General features: G+C 47.5%; 1 protein-coding gene across 1 annotated transcript in view; it reads right to left on the bottom strand.

Moving 5' to 3' along the window:
- Nucleotides 1–16469, bottom strand: part of LOC137528583 (histo-blood group ABO system transferase-like) — a 69571-nt gene that overhangs the window by 3885 nt on the left and 49217 nt on the right. The window contains exon 5 of the mRNA XM_068249924.1: nucleotides 15552–15686. Coding sequence (XP_068106025.1) covers nucleotides 15552–15686 — 135 coding nt within the window. The remainder of the gene's footprint in view (nucleotides 1–15551; nucleotides 15687–16469) is intronic.

The following is a 16469-nucleotide window of genomic DNA, read 5'->3' on the forward strand; positions in this document are numbered from 1 at the left end:
TGACCGTGCTTTGCAGACCAGGCATCTGTGGTCAGATGGACCCTTGACCCAACGATGTGCGCCAGAGATGACACCACTTGCCTTTAATGAGAATCTGTTATGGAGGGCAAGTCTGCCATTCATTCAACTGTGTGAAACTTTAGATGGTACTTTCTCAGTAGCATGGTGACCACGGGTAATGGCCGGGGAATACTGGTTCGATTCCGGTCCGGAGTGGGAGCCTAAGAAATGACCACCACCACCACACATCCAAGAAAGGCAGCAGGCAGCGAAACGGCCATCGCTAGACCCACGTTTTTACATGTGGAGGTGGGAGTGAGGGACAAACGTGAGCCTAGCGACGTCAGTTTCGCGTCCTACAGGACGCTTGGTCACGCTGCGTTCCACTATGAACGCATAGTGGAGCGCAGCTTGACCAAGTGTCCTTTAGGACGCAAAACGGCCGTCGCAAGGCCCACGTTTGTCCTCCACATGACATGCTACAAATCCTTAAGCACGCTACTTTTTCTCTTGGATTGATCATAATGGTACATGCTAGGCTCGCTTCAGCATGTAGTGTTGTTGGTGGTATAGTGGTTAAGTCAGTTACCTACCACACACTGAGACCTGGGTTCAATTCCCAGCCCAGCCTGGGTTCAATTCCCAGCCACGGTATGTAAGCTGGCTTTTGAAATACTACAATTCTCCAGGAGGAGGGAGAGAGGGAGGAATAGGGAGAGAAAATAGATAGGTGAGGAAATAAATTTAAATTCCGTGGAATTAAAAATTTTCTTCGGAATTCCGTTTTAGAGGTATAGCAATTCCGTTCTGACCGGCGGAATCGGAATTGGCCTAATTCCGGCCGGAATTGCGGAATTTAGAATTCCGCGGAATCCAGCGAGCATCCCTAATGGCCACCCAGTAAAGCTCATTCCCCTTGAGGTTTTTTTATATGGGGGTCCCTCAACAGGCTGGACAGCATGAAAGATGCTATCTGCACAAAGTTGGATCCAGACGTACTATCCATCTCCTCTTGCTCTTCCTCAGTGACGTCAGGTAAGTCCTCCTCCTCCCCCAGCCTCGAACAATACCACAGGAACATTGAGCAGCACAAGCCCTCTGCGACGCCTGCTGCAGTTGTTCTTCTGCTGCTGCCTCCTCCTCCAAAGAAACGCCTTCCTCATCATCCAAGTCTTCCTCCTCCTACCCCCTCTGTGCTGCCGCAGGTGTTGAGGAAACATCTGGTTCTGATGTAAATTACTCCCACAACTGTTCCTGCCGTAACTGTTCCTCTTCACGCTCCTCCACAGCTTGATCCACCACTCTACGCACAGCACGCTCCAGGAAGTAAGCGTACGGGATCAAGTCGCTGATGGTGCCTTCACTGTGACTCACCAGGTTGGTCACCTCCTCAAACGTCCACATGAGCCTGCATGCATTTTGCATGAGTGTCCAGTTCGGGGGCCAGAACATCCCCATCTCCCCAGATTTTGTCTTTCAACTGAAATTGTACAGGTACTGGGTGACGGCTTTCTCCTGTTCTAGCAAGCGAGAGAACATGAGCTGGGTCTAATTCCAGCGAGTCAGGCTATCACATATCAAGCGTCTCACCGGCAAGTTGATTCTCCGCTGAATGTCTGCAAAGCGCGCCATGGATGTGTAAGACCGCCCTAAATGCCCACACATCTTCCTGGCCTGCTTCAGGACGTCCTCTAAGGTACTTTGACACAAATCTTTGAATGACTAGATTCAGCACATGTGCCATGCAGGTACATATGTCAGCTTTCCCAAATTTAAAGCGGAAAGGAGATTGCTGCCATTGTCACACACCACGTTGCAGATCTCCAGCTGGTGTGGGGTCAGCCACTGATACACCTGTTAAGAGCAGCCAGGAGAGCTTGTCCAGCGTGACTCTCTGCTTTGAGGCAAGACATGTCTAAGATGGCGTGACACCGTCGTACCTAGCATGCAGCATAGGCCCTGGGGAGCAGGGGCTGTGTAGCTGGAAAGGAGATCGCAGCACAAGCCAAGGAGGAGGAGGAGGACGACAGCGAAGAGGATGTAGCAGGTGGAGAGGAGGTGGCAGGAGGCCTGCCTGCAAGCCGTGGAGGTGTCAGAAGTTGGTCCGCTGTACAGCCACGTACTCCCTGCTTGCCATCGGTAACCAGGTTGACTCAATGGGCTGTGTAAGTAATGTACCTGCCCTGACTGTGCTTGGCAGACCAGGCATCCGTGGTCATCCTTGACCCAAAGCTGTGTGCCAGAGATGACACCACTTGCCTCTCCACTTCACGGTGCAGTTTGGGTATCGCCTTTTTTGAGAAATAATTGCGGCCTGGCATCTTCCACTGTGGTGTCCAAATGGCCACAAATTTATGGAAGACCTCAGAGTCCACCAGCTTGTATGGTAACAGCTGGCGAGCTAACAGTTCCGCCTCGCCAGCTGTCAGATGCCGCGCAAGGGGGTGACTGGCAGAAATTGGCTTCTTCCGCTCAAAGATTTCCTTTACGGACACCTGGCTGCTGTGGGCAGAGGAGCAGGAACTGCTCAAGGTCAGAGGCAGAGTGGAGGAGGATGGCTGTGAAGGTGGCAGGGAGAAAGCGGCTGAAGATGCTGCACCTGAAGGAGGAAGAGGAAAAGGAGGGTGGCTTTTCTTTTGTGTGCTGCTTTTGCTCAGGTGCTCTTCCCATTGCAGTGTGTGCCTTTTCTCCAGGTGCCTTCGTAAGGCACTTGTCCCTACGTGAGTGTTGGCCTTTCCACTGCTCAATTTTTGGAGGCAGAGAGAACAGATGGCATTGCTCCGATCTGAGGCAGACACACTAAAAAATGTCCAAACCGCTGAGCCCCCCTGGGGTGATGTCCCCCTGTTCATCTCCTCTATTGGAAACATACGTGGGATCCGTATCATCATCGTCATAATCATCCTGCCCAGCTTCGCTTGCCTCAGACACCTCCAAAACTGCACCAACAGCAGGTACTTCATCATCCTCATCCATTTTTTTATAAATTTGCCTCAGGCGGCAAAAAGTCTAGGGCCGGCCCTGGGTGGTTGTAGTAGCGCTGGTGGCTGCCGGAGATGAGGTGTTCTGTGTTAAATAGTCAACCACGTCCTGACAATTTTAGGAGTTGATGGGACGTGCCTTCTTCTGAGCACTGTACTTTGGGCCAGGGCCACATGAAATCACATCAACACGACCTCGCACAGCCTGCCGAGTGGCCTTCCTCTGGGTCTGCCTATACCTCTTCCTCTACCTGGTTTGTCCATATTGGGGGGAATGAAGTGAAAGGTATGCACTGACTTGACTAATACAATGTGCAGTCACACAGGTGCAGTTAACAGGTATGCACGGAGTGGTATATCACACTGCATGCACTCACGTAGGTAGGTGTATATCACACTGCGTACACTCACGTAGGTAGGTGGGTGCACTGAACACAACAGGTAGGTACAGTATATGCAGTGATGATGTGGGTTCACTGAACACAACAGGTAGGTATATGCAGTGATGAGGTGGGTTCACTGAACACAACAGGTAGGCATATGCAGTGATGAGGTGGGTTCACTGAACACAACAGGTAGGTATATGCAGTAATGGGTATTACAAAGTGCACCTGCTGTCACACACACACACACAGGTAGTCACTGAATGTGCTGGGCCTGGCAGAGGCACACACACACAGTATGAATTAGCAAGGCTGTCTATGCAACACAAGTGTCAGTGGGGGACACAGAAAAAAAAATAGATCACAAGATTAGCTCTCAAAAGAGCTGTTGTGGGGTGCTATTTTAGCAATAAGAATTAGCCAGGAGCAAGCTAACAAGCCTATAACAGCCTAACTAATCTTTCCCTATGAGAGTCTGCCAGCAACTGTCCCTTCTCTCACTATTGCAGGCACACGAGTGAGTGTAATGGTCAGCGGAGCCTGTCTTATATAAGGGGGGTGGTGGCTCCAGGAGAGAGTGTAGCCTGATTGGCTACAATGTGCCTGCTGACTGATGTAGAGGGTCAAAGTTGACTATAATGGTGCACTATGGGGGCGGACCGAACTTCCGGAAAAGTTTGCCTTAGATGGCGAACGCGAATCACCGGAAGTTTGCCTGGAACCGTTCGCCGGCGAACCATTCGGGCCATCTCTACTCGGGACGTGCATGCCATGCCTGCTGCCTTCCTTTTGCCTTCCTTGGATGTGCGGTGGTGGTAGCCGTTTACTTAGGCTCCCACTCGGGGCCGGAATCGAACCAGGATTCCCCAGCCATTACCCGTGGTTACTCGCAATGGCAGACCTGCCCTCCATAACAGATTCTCGATGCAGGTACTGAACAGCAAGCAGAACAAGTATTTACAAAAATAGATGTAAGCTTTAACCACTTCCCGACTGCCGCATGTACAAATGGTGGCCGGGAAGTGGACCCCGCAAGGACCGCTGCATGTACAAATGGCGGCGGTCCTTGTACAGGCATGGGTGGAGCGATCACGGCAATCGTGACGCCATCCTCCGCCGGGGACTGGCTCCGCCCCCCTCGCGCTGTAACCCGCCGGCCGTTCGGAAGTGCCGGCGGGTTACTAGCACCCGGATCGGCGCATACAAAGTGTATAATACACTTTGTAATGTATACAAAGTGTATTATACAGGCTGCCTCCTGCTCTGGTGGTCCCAGTGTCCGAGGGACCACCAGGGCAGGCTGCAGCCACCCTAGTCTGCACCCAAGCACACTGATTTCCCCCCCCCCTGCCACCTGATCGCCCACAGCACCCCTCAGATCCCCCCCTGCCCACCCCCCAGACCACTGTTTGCACCCAATCACCCCCCTAATCACCCATCAATCACTCCCTGTCACTATCTGTAAACGCTATTTTTTTTTATTCCCTAAACTGCCCCCTGCTCCCTCCTGATCACCCCCCCCACCCCTCAGATTCTCCCCAGACACCCCCCCCCCCCTGTGTATGTGTACTGTATGCATCTATCCCCCTGATCACCTGTCAATCACCTGTCAATCACCCACTAATTACCCATCAATCACCCATCAATCACCCCCTATCACTGTTACCCATCAGATCAGACCCTAATCTGCCCCTTGTGGGCACCCAATCACCCGCCTACACTCTCAGATTGCCCTCAGACCCCCCCTTATCAATTCGCCACTGCATTATTTACATCTTTTCTTCCCTGTAATAACCCACTGATCACCTGTCAATCACCCATCAATCAGCCCCTAACCTGCCTCTTGCGGGCAATCTGATCACCCACCCACACCAATAGATCGCCCGCAGATCCGACGTCAGATCACCTCCCAAATGCATTGTTTACATCTGTTCTCTACCCTAAACACCCACTAATTACCCATCAATCACCCCCTGTCACTGCTACCCATCAGATTAGACCCCTATCTGCCCCTAGGGCACTCAATCACCCACCCACACCCTCAGAACGCCCTCAGACTCCAGCCCTGATTACCTCGCCAGTGCATTGCTTGCATCTATTCCCCCTCTAATCACACCTTGAGACACCCATCAATCACCTCCTGTCACCCCCTAGCACACCTACCCATCAGATCAGGCCCTAATGTGCCCCGTGTGGGCTCCTGATCACTCGGCCAAACCCTCAGATCCCCCTCAGACCCCCTTCCGATCACCTCCCCAGTGCATTGATTGCATCTATTTTCCCCTCTAACCACCCCCTGAGACACCCATCAATCACCTCCTGTCACCCCCCTAGCACTCCTATCCATCAGATCAGGCCCAATACAACCTGTCATCTAAAAAGCCACCCTGCTTATGACCGGTTCCACAAAATTCACCCCCTCATAGACCACCTGTCATTAAAATTTGCAGATGCTTATACCCCTGAACAGTCATTTTGAGAATTTGGTTTCCAGACTACTCACGGTTTTGGGCCCGTAAAATGCCAGGGCGGTATAGGAACCCCACAAGTGACCCCATTTTAGAAAAAAGACACCCCAAGGTATTCTGTTAGGTGTATGACGAGTTCATAGATTTTATTTTTTGTCAAAAGTTAGCGGAAATTGATTTTGATTGTTTTTTTTTCACAAAGTGTCATTTTTCACTAACTTGTGACAAAAAATAAAATCTTCTATGAACTCGCCATATACCTAACGGAATACCTTGGGGTGTCTTCTTTCTAAAATGGGGTCACTTGTGGGGTTCTTATACTGCCCTGGCATTTTAGGGGCCCTAAACCGTGAGGAGTAGTCTAGAAAACAAATGCCTCAAAATGACCTGTGAATAGGACGTTGCGCCCCTTAGCGCACCTAGGCTGCAAAAAAGTGTCACGTGGTATCGCCGTACTCAGGAATCAATTATTTTTGATTTTTTTTACACACAATTGTCCATTTACAGAGATATTTCTCCCACTCAGCATGGGTATGTGTAAAAATACACCCCAAAACACATTATACTACTTCTCCTGAGTACGGCGATACCACATGTGTGGCACTTTTTTGCATCCTAACTGCGCTAAGGGGCCCAAAGTCCAATGAGTACCTTTAGGATTTCACAGGTCATTTTTGTTTCAAGACTACTGCTCACGGTTTAGGGCCCCTAAAATGCCAGGGCAGTATAGGAACCCCACTAATGACCCCATTTTAGAAAGAAGACACCCAAAGGTATTCCGTTAGGAGTATGGTGAGTTCATAGAAGATTTTATTTTTTGTCACAAGTTAGCGGAAAATGACACTTTGTGGAAAAAAAAAATTAAAATCAGCTTGCAGTTCAGCCTATCGTAATTACGTAATTATAGTTTTTCATAATTACGATCATTTTTGTAACGGAAACAAAACGGAATTTTATGTTTATTGTGGAAATTCATCATTCTCAAAATTGTGTTCCAGTCGAGAGCCTCCTGATGCATTTAACGCGACAGCACTGCATTATCAGATATTGCAAGGCCCAAAACCAAGTGCATCAGCTTGCATGACCACTAAGTGCCCCTTGACAAAGAGCACCTGTCTTAGTGGCTACAGGTGGAGGAGCCTCCCGACAGCACGTGCAGGGGTGTCAAAAACCTGAGCGATTCTTGTCTTTTCATGATTGCTAACTCAGTAAAGGACTTAACCTCCCTGGCTGTTAAATTTTCACAAATAAGCAAAAATCCTTTTTTTAAAAAAAAAATTTTTTTGTTTCATGTAAAGCTACCAGAGTGGTAGCTACATGAAACACCACTAGAGGGAGCATGTGGCCCTCTAGTGCGATCGTCGCCAGCATCAATAGCAAACAGGGGAGCGCGTATATAATGCGTTCCCGTTTGGCTTCTCCTGTCGCCATGGTGACGATCGGCATGACGTTAAGGACGTCAGCCGACGTCCTGACGTCAGGCGCACTCGATCCAGCCCATAGCGCTGCCTGGAACTCATTAGTCCGGGCAGCGCAGGGCTCTGGCGGGGGGGGGGAGGCCCTCTTCCGCCGCTGCGTGCGATCGAGCTGTGCGCGCAGCTAGCAAGGTGCTGGCTGCGTGCACAGCACTTTGAATGGGGCGAATCGCCCCAACAGACCCTGAGAAAGCTCAGCTCGGGCTTACCGCCAGGGAGGTTAAAGCGTTGTTATCATATAAATCCAGCATAGTGGGGTCTGAACTAGTGTTGGGCGAACAGTGTTCGCCACTGTTCGGGTTCTGCAGAACATCACCCTGTTCGGGTGATGTTCGAGTTCGGCCGAACACCTCATGGTGTTCGGCCTTTTTAGTTCGGGTTCGCCCGAACAGCTCAATGCCCAGCCGAACAGGCCGAACAGGGCCCTGTTCGGCCGAATACTGCCCCCCTATGGGGTCGCAGGCATAAGGGGGGAGCATGCCCCGGTCGCGGGGGGGGGTCAGAAATTCCCCCCACCCCCTCCGCTAGCGCTCCCCCCTCTGTCCGCTTCCCCATACAAAAATTTTCAGTAAAGTTCAATAGTACCTTCAGTGGCTGGCCTGGCTGGCACTGTGGTGTGTTGTGAGTGAGGAGGAGGAGGAGTCCGAGTAGGATGCGTTGAGGCCGGGCAGCGGGCGGTTCAGCGGTAGTACCCTTGTGGTACTTCCGCCCTTTCTCTGACCTCACGTCCTCTACGTGTAGAGTTGAGCTGAAATTTTCGTAATTTCGCATTACTATAATTACGCATGCGAAATTTGCGATTACGATGCGAAATTGGCGTAGCGAAATTGCCATTAAAATCGTAATTAAAAATACCGTAAGCGTAATTTTCAACGCGAAATTTCGCGTTTCGTTCATGCCGTAATTTCGCATTAAACGCTACCGTAATTTCGCGTTAAACCGTAACGCTCCGTATAATATAAAAAAGCCGCCGACTTTAAGGGTTAATAGCAAAGCCCCCTTAAATGCTAAGAGCCTCAAATTTGGAGAATATATTAAGGAGATCAGGAGGAATAAGAGGAAAACAATTTTTTTCAAAAAGACCTTATAGTTTTTGAGAAAATCGATGTTAAAGTTTCAAAGGAAAAATGTAAACATTTAAAAACCCGCCGACTTTAACGGTTAATAGCAAAGCCTGCTTAAAGTTTAGGAACACCAAATTCCCAGGGTATATTAAGGGGATCAGTGGGAATAAGGAAAAAATTTTTTTTCAAAAAGACCTTATAGTTTTTGAGAAAATCGATTTTTAAGTTTCAAGGGCGAAAATGTCTTTTAAATGCGGAAAATGTCAGTTTTTTTTGCACAGGTAACAATAGTGTATTATTTTCATAGATTCCCCCAAGTGGGAAGAGTTTTACTTACTTCGTTCTGAGTGTGGGAAATATAAAAAAAAACGACGTGGGGTCCCCCCTCCCAGACCTCTTTAACCCCTTGTCCCCCATGCAGGCTGGGATAGCCAGAATGCGGAGCACCGGCCGCGTGGGGCTCCGCACCCTGACTATACCAGCCCGCATGGTCCATGGATTGGGGGGTCTCGGAAGGGGAGGGGCAGCCAAGCTTTCCCCTCCCCCTCCGAGCCCTTGTCCAATCCAAGGACAAGGGGCTCTTCTCCACCTCCGATGGGCGGTGGAGGTGGAGGCCGCGATTTCCTGGGGGGGAGGTTCATGGTGGAATCTGGGAGTCCCCTTTAAAAAGGGGTCCCCCAGATGCCCACCCCCCCTCCCAGGAGAAATGAGTATAGAGGTACTTGTACCCCATACCCATTTCCTTTAAGAGTTAAAGTAAATAAACACACAGACACTTAGAAAAAGTATTTTAATTGAACAAAAAACATAACCACGAAAAAGTCCTTTAATATTCTTAATTAACCATTAATACTTACCTGTCCCTTTAAATAAATGATCCCACGCAATATCCTCGGAAATGTTCTATCAGTTACAATGTAACAAAGTTATTACAATATAACAACTTTGTTACATTGTAACTACGCCGCACCCGACGTCACTCACCGCCGCCGCCGCGTCTGCGCTGCAGGACCCGACAGAGCTCTGAGCTATAGCTCAGAGCTCTCGAAAGCATCTTTGTATTTGGGCTCCAAGGAGCCCCATTGGTCCTTAGCAGACCAATGGGGTTCCTTCTGATTTGAAGGAACCCCATTGGTCTGCTAAGGACCAATGGGGCTCCTTGGAGCCCAAATACAAAGATGCTTCTCAGAGCTCTGAGCTATATAGCTCAGAGCTCTGTCGGGTCCGTGCAGGACGCTAAGTCCCCCCCGGCTCCGCTGCCGTCCCCGCCTCTCCCACATGTCACCCACATGTCACCCACATGTGGGTGACATGTGGGTGACAGATGTGGGCGGGGTGGACAGCGGGAGCTGCGGGGACTTAGCGTCCTGCACGGACGCGTATGCGGCGGCTGAGCGGCGAGTGGCGTCGGGTGCGGCGTAGTTACAATGTAACAAAGTTGTTACATAATAACTTTGTTACATTGTAACTGATAGAACATTTCCGAGGATATTGCGTGGGATCATTTATTTAAAGGGACAGGTAAGTATTAATGGTTAATTAAGAATATTAAAGGACTTTTTTCGTGGTTATGTTTTTTGTTCAATTAAAATACTTTTTCTATGTGTTTGTGTGTTTATTTACTTTTAACTCTTAAAGGAAATGGGTAAGGGGTACTACAAGTACCTCTATACTCATTTCTCCTGGGAGGGGGGTGGGCATCTGGGGGACCCCTTTTTAAAGGGGACTCCCAGATTCCACCATGAACCCCCCACCCAGGAAATCGCGGCCTCCACCTCCACCGCCCATCGGAGGTGGAGAAGAGCCCCTTGTCCTTGGATTGGACAAGGGCTCGGAGGGGGAGGGGAAAGCTTGGCTGCCCCTCCCCTTCCGAGACCCCCCAATCCATGGACCATGCGGGCTGGTATAGTCAGGGTGCGGAGCCCCACGCGGCCGGTGCTCCGCATTCTGGCTATCCCAGCCTGCATGGGGGACAAGGGGTTAAAGAGGTCTGGGAGGGGGGACCCCACGTCGTTTTTTTTTTATATTTCCCACACTCAGAACGAAGTAAGTAAAACTCTTCCCACTTGGGGGAATCTATGAAAATAATACACTATTGTTACCTGTGCAAAAAAAAACTGACATTTTCCGCATTTAAAAGACATTTTCGCCCTTGAAACTTAAAAATCGATTTTCTCAAAAACTATAAGGTCTTTTTGAAAAAAAAATTTTTCCTCTTATTCCCACTGATCCCCTTAATATACCCTGGGAATTTGGTGTTCCTAAACTTTAAGCAGGCTTTGCTATTAACCGTTAAAGTCGGCGGGTTTTTAAATGTTTACATTTTTCCTTTGAAACTTTAACATCGATTTTCTCAAAAACTATAAGGTCTTTTTGAAAAAAAAATTTTTCCTCTCATTCCTCCTGATCTCCTTAATATATTCTCCAAATTTGAGGCTCTTAGCATTTAAGAGGGCTTTGCTATTAACCCTTAAAGTCGGCGGCTTTTTTATATTATACGGAGCGTTACGGTTTAACGCGAAATTACGGTAGCGTTTAATGCGAAATTACGGCATGATACGACTGTAATGCGAAAATTACGCGAAAATTACGCTTACGCGAAATTTCGCGAAATCCTTCTTCATTACGATTATGTACTTACGGCCATAATCGTAATTACACTAATTACGCGAAATTTCGCAAAATCGTAATTAGGTCATTACGCTCATCTCTATCTACGTGATGACGCATACGAGGGTACGCGTGACGCGTACCCTCGTATGCAGAGGACGTGAGGTCAGAGAAAGGGCGGAAGTACCACAAGGGTACTACCGCTGAACCGCCCGCTGCCCGGCCTCAACGCGTCCTACTCGGACTCCTCCTCCTCCTCACTCACAACACACCACAGTGCCAGCCAGGCCAGCCACTGAAGGTACTATTGAACTTTACTGTAAATTTTTGTATGGGGAAGCGGGCAGAGGGGGGAGCACTAGCGGAGGGGGGAATTTCCGACCCCCCCCCCCCCCCCCCCGCGACCGGGGCATGCTCCCCCCTTATGCCTGCGACCCCATACCTTGAAATGAATCAGAGCACTCAGTATATGATTTTATATAAAAAAAATTGTATTTGCTTATCATACAGCATATATACAAAATATGAACAGTTCCAAGTAGTGTTTCCTTCTAACAGTATTCCATCTCATCAAGGCTTTAGAGCCAAGCGATCATCAATCTTCTAAGAACATTTAAAAAAAGAATAAAACAGTTGTGTTATGTAGAATAAGATCAAAAGTAGTCTCATCTGTATCGATAGCTGTGTATCTAGTAGCTGTGTAAAACTTGTAGTAATCTTCTTAAAGAAATAGCATAAAAAATAACTTCTAAAAAAACTTCTGGCTAACATCGTAACAAAACTTAATGCTGAGAAATTAATAAAATAAATCACCACAATATTAAGCATATTACCCCTCCTCTGTCATCTCTTCAGCATCTAGAACCACTTGTGGGAAGGTAGCTTCTGCCTCATGTGTCTTCTCAGGAGATTGTTGGGCTTCTGCAAACTATGAGCTTTCAGCTCCTACTTTTATAGGGATAAGAAGCAATATGGCTGCCTAATCTGGAATTTCCCTGAATCCCAGGTTCTGATTGGCTAAAGCTTTGTGCGTCAATGCTTTATCTTTGACATTTAAAATAACCATAAAGGTAGCTATACACTGGTCGATTTGCCATTAGATCGACAGGCTGACAGATCCCTATCTGATCGAATCTGATCAGAGAGGAATCGTATGGCTGCCTTTACTGCAAACAGATTGTGAATCGATTTCAGCCTGAAACCGATCACAATCTGTGGAGCCACCGCTGCCGCTTGTCCCCCCCCCCCCCCCTGCATACATTACCAGAAGCTGGCTCCGGCTCCTCTTCTCCGCGCTACACCCCGCACCGCATTCCAGCGTACACTGTGTCACTCCGTGACCAGGAAGTTCAAATAGAGCGCCCTCTATTTGAACTTCCTGGTCACTGGAGTGACACAGGAAGTTAATGTACGCTGGGATGGAAGCAGGAACAGAGCGGTGCAGCGCGGAGAAGATGCGGAGAAGACGCGGAGAAGATGCCCGGGAGCCAGCGTCAGGTAATGTATAACTGTATCGGATCGGCCGCCGCTAGCGACGCACTCCCTACCCGCAGACGATCGACGGAAGTAACCCACACGACGCAATCGATGGACCGATCTAATTTCGGGAGGAAATCAGATCGGCGGGTGCGTTTAGCGCAAACGATTGGCAGCAGATTCGATCCCAGTGATCGAATCTGCTGTCGAATCGGCGGCAAATCGGGCCAGTGTATGGCCAGCTTAACACTTTTTTGTTTTGAATACCTTAATTATCTTAACTGTGAGAATCTACGTAGGTTTGCAATGTTTACACATTCTAATCAGGTCATTTCTGACGCAATTAATTAAAAATGGACGTTAACAGCCATCTTATCTGCTGGTTGACTTTTTCCCCAGACATTAAGACTAAATGTCATTCATGATGCATTTCTGATAATATCCCCTTCTGCTAATTAGTTTTTGGAATGTGTCCGTACTTTCCCAGGTCAGGTTGACCCTATAACACTGTACACAGATCTGTAAGAGCCTTCAGCAATTTACGGCTTATTGAAACATACAGGGCTTCTAATATACTCATTTAAATATAAAGCTTATTATATAATTATTTTTAAAACAATGAATCATAGAAGAAATAATTGCATATTAAATCTTAATATAAAATCATGTTCTATATATTTGTCTTTCTTATAAAATAAATAGATGTCTAACCGGCAGATGTCGCTATCTCATCATAAATAACAATCTATTAATAATAATTATAAGACTATGAAACCGCCAGGTGGCATCATTGAATCATCTTTAACTAATTGGGGAAACCCCTTATTGTTTTATCTCTCTTTCATATTTTGACTTTCTCTGTCTGGGAAATTTTTATCTTTTCTTGCTGGCCTTGGCCTTCAAGCAAAGAAACATGTAAACAATTGTCTAGCTTACAAGTTAAAATAACCTTATAAAAGTTTCACTGTCTATCACTGGCAGAATGCAGTTTACATGTAATTCAAAGTATTAAATTATATTACAGGTTTTAACAATAATTATTTATTTCTTTGGAAGGATGGTATTGATTATTAATATTTATATATACATACACATGACAGCTTTTCCTGCATAAATAAAACCGCTAGAATTCTGACAGGGGCCTTTGCATTATCAGTAATTGCAAGCAGTAATTGCAATCAATGAGTGACTTTCCTCAGTTTAGTAATTACTTATATTTGCATAAATACTATTAAAAACGAAATTATGTACATTTTCGTAATTAAAATAACTGTTTCTATAGAAAACACAAAATTTCACATTAAACGCAAACCTGCGCCAAAACACGGAACTCCGAACTATTGTTTGTATGGCAATGACGAAATTACAAATTTGCGACGTAGCAGCAAAATTTGCGTCCGTAATTATGGAAATGCGAAATGATGCAATTTTCGGCTCAACGCTACTAGCCATCAGTTGAAGGGCAACTGAAGTGAGAGGGATATGAAGGCTGCCATATTTATTTCCTTTTAAACAATACCAGTTCCCTGGTATTTAGCAGTGTCTGAATAGCGCCTGAAACAAGCATGCAGCTAATGTTGTCAGATCTGACAATAGTGTCCGAAACACCTGACCTGCTGCATGCTTGTTTAGGGTCTATTACTAAAAGTATTGGAGGCAGAGGATCAGCAGGGCTGCCAGGCAACTAGTATTGCTTAAAAGGAAATAAATATGGCAGCCTCCATATTTCTTTCTATTCAGTTGCCCTTTAAAGCATGACGTTTTGAATCAGGATGATACCATTTATTGGCTATATAACTTAAAGATGAATAAAAAGTAAGCTTTTGGCTTATAAACCTTCTTTAGACTTAGTTTCTATATATTAACAAGATGCTAAAAAAACACAGCTTAATTACAACTTCAGGAGGGTCTCACAGGGATGCCAGCTAATTAGCAGATGCATTAAAAGCAAATATGAACTTACCTGGGCTTTCTCCAGCGCCCCGTAGACCATGAGGTCCCTTGGCCTCCTCTGGGTCCCCTCCGTGGTCTTGCTGGTGGCCCTGTTAGTGCGGTGACTTTGCCAAAGTCGTGTACAACTAACTTTGCATGTGCAGTGCAGCCCATCCACGCACCTGACTCAGTCACGTGCCTGTCATCGTAAGCATTCTGCGCGGTTCTAGAAAGGCTCAACAGCCCAGGCACAGGACACTTATGGCAACGGGCGCATGATTGAGTCGGGTGAGCGGATGTGCCACGCATACGCAATTGCGCACAACTTCAGCCGAAGTTGCCTCACTAACGGGACCCCAGCAGGACCATGGAGGGGAAAGAGGACGCAGAGGGACCTTGCAGTCTAGGGGGGCTGGAGGAAGCCCCAGGCAAGTTCAGATTTGCTCTTAATGCGTCTGTTCAGGGTCGCCTTTAAAAGGAAGGGCCAGGCTCCAAAAAAAAAAAAAAAGATCTACTTATCCGGAGTTTCCTCCAGCCCCTGGCAGCAGACATGTCCCACGCTGCAGCTCTGCTCTCCGCCACTGGCTCCCCGTCCCCTCCGCTGCAGAGGCCGACCTCGTGAGGTAATACTCTACTGCACCTGTGCAAGCGCAGAAGTCAATCAAGTCCTCGTTGTCCGGAGTGTACAGTACTGCTCAGACAGTAGTTCTGCACCTGCGCAGTACACTCCAGACAATGTGGACTTGATTGACAGCGGCGCTCATGCAGGCGCAGTGGAGGACGATCTCACGAGGTCGGCCTCTGCACTGGCTGGGACCCTGGGCCAGTGGCTAAGAGCAGAGCTGCGGCATGGGAAATGTCGGCTGCCAGGGGCTGGAGGAAGTCCCGGGTAAGTAGATCTCTTTTTTTATTTATTTTTTTATTGACCTTGGACATTCCCTTTAAGCTGTGCGTTTTAACACCTTGTTAATATACAGGTACAAAATCTGAAGGCGGCGTGTTAGCACAAAAGCTTACTCTTTTTTTGTCTCTAAGTTAGCCAATAAATGGCATCTTCCTGATTCAAAACTTCTTGCTGATATTTTGAAACAATAGGTAACGTTCTCATTCTTGGACAAAGAGCAGAACATTCGCAGCAGTAACTGTATTTTGCACAACTTACTTCTTAATAGCAAATATGGTGATTCCGACTCTGAACTTCCGCTGTCGGTACTGTGCGTTCAGTATTCCCAAGTTGTATGTTCCATCCCAGACTATTGGGGCCAGCCAAGGGGACATGATTAGCACATCTGTTCTCCTGTAGGAAGAGATGTTACTATATAACAAGACTTTGAATGGTAGTACTGCATCAATGTCAGTGAGGGTAGTAACCATAACCAGTACACATTCCTTCACAGCCATGAGGACATCACTGCCCCTGAAACTGAACAGGCTTAGTACAAAAGAACTAGGGAATACTTCAAGAGGCGTCTATTTTTTGCTCATTTAGGCACTTTAATTTGGCCCGATGAAGCGGTCACAGCCCCAGGAAACGCGTTGCCAGTGCTTATTAAAAGCATTAATCGTAAGATTGTGTCTTCATTTGAGGTAAGCCACCTCATTTTTATCTTTTTAACTGGTTTTAGCTCTATTTTATCATACCCTGGGTACCCCAGGAGGGGTACACCACCTGGGTCTTATGTGGCTCGACCACCTCTAAACCCACTGGCTGTTGTTTTTACCCTTAGATTGCGGCAGCATCCAGTTTGCTTGGACATCTGAGTGGAGTCATGTTTCAAGTTCTCCTCCTGCCTACAGCAGTTGGTTGCCCCTCTGGAATGTTCCTTTTAGCTTTCTGCTTTCCTGTACTATTGTTAGGACTTACCTCCTCACCATTGGGGCTCCCGTTGCCTGTGTTTATTTTTTCTTTCCGGGGGGGGGGGGGAGGGGTCATTCGACCACCACAGCAGCACGTGCATCTAGGGAATAGCAGCTTCCTCCAGCCTGCTCCCTACATACAGTATGCGCAGCTCTGCCCTGTGCCTCTGCTCTACCTGCTCCCTACATACTTCTAGCACGGTCCATTGCTTCTGCCTGCTCT

This window comes from Hyperolius riggenbachi, chromosome 8 (genome assembly GCF_040937935.1).
Source record: "Hyperolius riggenbachi isolate aHypRig1 chromosome 8, aHypRig1.pri, whole genome shotgun sequence".
Lineage (NCBI taxonomy): Eukaryota > Metazoa > Chordata > Amphibia > Anura > Hyperoliidae > Hyperolius > Hyperolius riggenbachi.